This window comes from Myotis davidii, unplaced genomic scaffold, assembly GCF_000327345.1.
Source record: "Myotis davidii unplaced genomic scaffold, ASM32734v1 scaffold704, whole genome shotgun sequence".
NCBI lineage: Eukaryota > Metazoa > Chordata > Mammalia > Chiroptera > Vespertilionidae > Myotis > Myotis davidii.
This window is the reverse complement of record NW_006296284.1, coordinates 489787-495812: the sequence shown is the minus strand read 5'-3', so window position 1 is coordinate 495812 and position 6026 is coordinate 489787. Positions and strand designations below refer to the sequence as shown.

Here is a 6026-nt window from a genome sequence, read left to right as displayed (position 1 = left end):
AAAAATGACATATTTGTTGAATGGTGTTGCAATGTGTGTGTGTGTGTGTGTGTGTGTGTGTGTGTGTGTGTATATATATATATATATATATACACCAAAATCACCTTCTCAACTGCCAACCCATGTGGCTTGGGTAGTCACACCCTGACCAGATCTCCTAGCCCAGGTCCCACACTGAACTGTGGTACTCCCCTTTCTGACCGTTAGCATGGCCCCGGTGCCCATGTTTATCACTGGATATTGTTCTCTGATCTCACTATTTCTCTCATTTCCAACCACATGAATTGAAGAAAAAATACTTTAACTTCATGTAACCCTACATTAGTTAACAGCAAAGAACTGGCCATCTGCATTCGCGGCTTCTTTTTACTTCTGCCAAGTCTCATTGCATAATAGATAAGGGTTGTATGGCTGCACAGGAAGGGCATACAGTCATGGAAAACGGAAATACAGAGGCACATAAAGACATAGAGCATGGACAGATAAACAAAGAACTACAGACATTTCCTAATTTCAAAGTATTGTGTATGTATATACATAATGTGGCTACACTAATTTTGTTTTCCTGTACAAAATATTGGCATAACTTTCTAGGATGATGGGCAGGTCATTCAACTAATGTAAATATTATTCAGAATTAATTCTTTAGCTTGGTTTCTAATTTTATACATGTAAAGATCATGCAAAAATGCATCATATACTACCATTTATACATCACTACCACTGACAATTATATACTAGAATCACTGACAATTATATATTATAATTGTATTTTTATATACTGACATTACATACTAAGCTTTGATATATATCAATTTAATAATAATGATGTTCAGAGAGTAGTATTAAGAAATTTCTGGCAAAACCTAAATACTGAGGTTTAAGCAGAAGATTTATTTCTATTCTCAAGGCAAGAATAAGGATAATTATGCATTTTCCTTATCAAACCTTCAAACGATTCCCTCTATTTCAAGTTAGTTTAAGAGTAGAAAAATCAAATACAAGAAAGATTTACCAAATACCTGCACTATGTTAGAAGCACTATATTATTCTATCCACTCTTAAAATAACTCTGCATGGAATAAGTGTTTATTCTTTCAGATGAAAAGTAGACTTAATACATTTTTAAGTTTCTGTAAGCTCCTTGAGGGAAGTATTAAGAATCTTTTTTGCTCACTGCCATGTTTTTAGCTGCTAGCACAGTTTTATGATTCCAAGTAGGTAATAAATGATATTTGCTAACTAGTTTACCAAGTAATAGAGTTACAGAGCAAGAATATTAGCTCATGTTTGTCAGATTTCAAACCTCAGTCAGTCTGTGTCCAGACCATAGTAGAGGCAGGTGATCTGCATTCTGCCTCATCTCTCCCAATGCCAGGAGAGCTGATGGGATCCTGTATTGGGAAGAACGGCCTTGATAGAAATTGATCATCTTACTGGCAGTAATACCAGAGCTCAAGAAACCAGGTCCACTCTGAGTCTCATAATAGCTTGTGTAACATTAGTCAAGTTCCTTTACCACTCAAAATTCAATGTTTGTACCATAAATATTTAATGATAAAGATTATAATAAATATTGTTAAACCCACAAGAATATCATGAATAACAGTACCAAATATATCTGAAGTGTATAGCTATAAAATCAATAGTTATCATTGTTATTTGCTCAAGATAAAAGAATTGAGACTCAGGTCATACCCAGAAAAGCTAATTCTCCGCGGACATGAGGGCAGATGAAGCTGGGCCTCACAACAGTAGGTAAGGAAATGTCGGGGGATGTCTGGGGGGAAAGGTACTTCTATAACTGTTACATCCATTTTAAGCCACTCCTCTATGGTGTTGAGTTATGTGCTATTCCTTTAAGCCAGGATTGGTAGAGGCTGTAAAAATGTCTACTGAGTAGACCTCGGCCCTGGTGAACGGTTACGGCATGCCTCTGTTTATGCGTAAGCGGGTTTAAATGGCTGTGCATGTGAAGACCTGGATTTATAAGTCAAAAGTTGCACCACAGTGGAGGCACCTCCTGTAGAAGGTAGACAACACTGACTTGAATTTTCTCTGGTGCAAGTTTTAGAATACCTAACCATGCAATAAGGATAAAGTTTATAATTTGAAAGCTTCCATATTGTTTAGCTTTATGTGATTCAAAGAAAAGATAATAGAAAGGAGTTCACATAAAATGGAAAGGATTACTTAACTTTTTAGCCTAAAATATTAGATATACCAGGTCAATTTTTTATATGCCCAACTAGGGGTATTAAGATGTTTCTCAGAGTTACCTAGAGATTGTGTGTGTGTGCGTGTGTTTGTTTCCTCTGAGCATCAACAACAATGGAATAGCTCTCATGTTAAAATAATTTCTGAGCTAATGCCTGGTTGTTACAATTTACTAGAACCAAAACTGGAGGGACAGATAGTGTGATGAAGGCAATTAACATGTTCAACCACTTAATATTCATCATGCACTATGCTAGATTCACATATGCTATTTATTCAATCCTCAAAAGAACAGTATGAGTGAGGTATTTTTATAACTTAAAAAACCTAACTAGACTCATCCTGAGATATATAATGAGAAAAGCACTTGTTTAAAGTGACAAGTCTTTGTCCCATATCACAAATGTCACAAATGGACAAGAATGTGAATGTTTAAGTACTGCATCAGTACATGAATTAAAGAAACACTTTGAAATTTTTTGACAAAATTTATGTTATGTATGGTTATATAATTTTACTTTCTTTTTGTTAAAAGAGCACTACCTTATATTATAGTGGTTTGTTACATATAATTGTTAAAGCAGGGGAACTTTGGAGAAAACTTTTATCCATTCTTATAATGACAGCAGAATGCAATCCAATTTGAAACTTAGAACATGGGCCAGATTTGGAATTGCATCATTCATGAACTACAGCAGATTTCATAATCAATTAAAAACCAAAAGTGAGTGAAAGAGTCTGAAAATTCATTTCAGTTGCTTGATACATTGTAGTATGCTGAGACCTCCTAAGCACTGGCAAATATAACTGTGTCCCCTTTTCTTTGCTATAATTGCCATTAGCATATGAAATAGTGTCTGCACGACACCATTTTTATCTTAGTGCAAAACAAGGGTAATTAGTAAGAAAATTTAAATTATGAAAAAGGAACATACATATAGACTTCAACTTGCCAGGATTTATTGAGATTCAGTGAACATTATCTACTGAGTTGTATAGAAATTGTCTTGCTTACTTATTGAATATTTATATGTTTTATAAAATGTCCAAAGGTATGTAATTTCTTACATATTTGTATTATCAATATAAAGATGTTTAAATGAACAAGTACATACTTTTTTATGAGTATATTCACATGTTTCTATAAAATGACTTTTCTGCATATGTTCACATTATTTTGATGTTGTTGTTTTTTCCCCTATTTTGATTTGAAAGTTATATGACAAAAACAATTTTCCTTCAATGAAAAGTTTAGTTTTTTGTTCTGTGTATTAAAGATTAAATGGAGTAGTAAACACTAACAAACAAATGATTGCTTAGTTTGAGAAATCAGATTTGGGGAGGGTGTTTCTTTCAAATGCAAATACTTACTATATTAAAATTATTTTGATTACAAAAATATGTAAACCAAAAAATTCACAATAAGTGATAGAGTTAAGGAGTCAGCTGATTTTCCCCAAGTGTGGTGAAAAATAAAGACTAAAACATGCAATGTTGTTTTTTAAGCAAACAAAAACTTTGGTTATACATACATTATAAAAGGTACCTTAAGAAATAAAATTCTAACTCATATTTATTGCAGCTTAAGGCACACATATGACCTTTCCTCTTACTTCTATTAATAAATGTGGGCAAAAGCTGCTAAATCTTAGAGCAAAGATGGAAAGGAAAGGGACTAGTATAAATAACTGAGACAACATTAAGCATCACACAAAGAAACTAATTAAAGGTCTTACCATGGGCTATGGGTGCTAAAAGCATCATGAAGACTAGTAGCTGTGATGGCCACATGGTGGTGAAGTCAGGCGTGAGTGCCTCAAGAGGGAATGTTTCACACGTGAATCACTGTAAGTGTTTCTGGTTCCTCTTCTGTACTCCAAGACCGATGATTAAAAAGAAAAAGTAAAAACCCAAAAAGAAATACTCCTCAAAACAGAAATACCAATATCCCAAATTCGAATCCTGCAAACAAGAAAAAAAAAGTTATCAAATACAGGTTTTCTGAACTCTTTGAAAGTTTATTTCCTGACTAAAATATCTCTTATACCTCGTCATTTCATTTTAATGAGTACAGGATTCATATATAAAAATGAGTAACCTAAAGGACAATATTGATGCCTGTATCATCAGTATTTAATCTCTAGACCTCAAACAAATTGAAATAACTAATTCAGTATTACTGGAAAAAAATAATATAAATATACTATGTTATTTTTATAATAATTAACTAAGTTTGGCACTTACTATGTATAAAATATTTTCCACAAATACAATTTTTATTAACGTTACTATAAAAATTCATTCATTACCATTGCTATGAGATTGAAATAAAAAAGTTAAGTGTATGAGTTTTACTTTCATTTTAGCCCCTGATATTAATTCAGAAATTATTCTACATGTTATCTGCATTGCTATTCTAAGCATCTTTGTAAGTAAACTTGTGAAGATCATAGATTTTGTTAATTAATTATGCTCAAACATATTTAATTCATTCAACAGAGTTTTATAAAATACCCACTAAACTACAAAGCACTGGACTAGGAAAACAGAAATAGAATACTGAATAAAACATGCTACCTATTTTCCAGTATCTTACAGCTTAAGATTAACAATCTTGCTTAAAAGGGTTAAATACATTTATGGGGACATTAAAAAAGTCATGGTAGTGAATGAAACTGATAAAGCTGCTTCAGCTTATATATGCACAGATTTATCTTACAGAGCAAAAATATGAAGGGAACATGACCCACATTTTGATAATTCTGTCTTTCATGGTCAGCACCTTTAAAATTGATCCTATATATATAAAAAGCTAATATGCAAAGTGTCCTCTCAAGGGTTCAACCGGAGACCCAGAGTTACATCACTTGCTATGACGTGAACTGACCACCAGGGGGCGGCACACAACATGGCAGGCAACCAGCAGTGGCAATGGGGCACTGAGGGAGCAAGGGAAGGAGGAGGCAGGGAGACAGGGAACCTGATTGGCCCTGCTCACCGGCCAGGCCTAAGGAACCCTATCCGTGCACGATTTTGTGCACTGGGCCTCTAGTGGATATATAATCACATGTAACTTTCACAACCAAAAAATAGGATTACAGGAAAAAGGTAAGCATATGTTGGTTATAGAAAAAAAATACTAAAGCCCTATATTCTATGCGAATGTACCATGTTGTTTCCCATTACCCGGGGCTCAATCAACCCTGTTTGTTATCTTTTCAATAAACACATAATCTACAAACAAGTGCTGGCGAGGATGCAGAGAAAAGGAAACCTTCCTACACTGCTGGTGGGAATGCAGACTGGTGCAGCCACTGTGGAAAACATTATGGAGTTTCCTCAAGAAGTTAAAAATGGAACTCCCATTTGACCCAGTGATCCCACTTGTAGAAATATATCCCAAGAAATCAGAAACACCAATCAGAAAGGATATATGCACCCCTATGTTCATAGCAGCACAATTTACCATAGCGAAGATCTGGAAACAGACTAAGTGCCCATTAGCAGATGAATGGATTAGAAAATGGAGGTACATCTACACAATGGAATACTATGCTGCTATAAAAAGAAGGAACTTTTACCATTTGCAACAGCATGGATGGACCTGGAGAGCATTATGCTAAGTGAAATAAGCCAGTCGGTCAAAGATAAATATCACAGGACCTCACTCATTTATGGAATATAAATAACAATACAAACTGATGAACAAAAATAGATACAGAGGCAGAGCAACATCGAACAGACTGTCAAACTACAGCGGGAAGGCCGGGGAGAGTTGTGGGGGTGGGTAAGACATCAACCAAAGGCCT

General features: G+C 34.5%; 1 protein-coding gene across 1 annotated transcript in view; it reads right to left on the bottom strand.

Moving 5' to 3' along the window:
* LOC102757166 (adhesion G protein-coupled receptor L3-like) overlaps nt 1-6026 on the bottom strand; it is a 361454-nt gene that overhangs the window by 86711 nt on the left and 268717 nt on the right. The window contains exon 3 of the mRNA XM_006771320.2: nt 3954-4179. Within this exon, the coding sequence (XP_006771383.1) occupies nt 3954-4008 (55 nt within the window). The 5' untranslated portion in view covers nt 4009-4179. The remainder of the gene's footprint in view (nt 1-3953; nt 4180-6026) is intronic.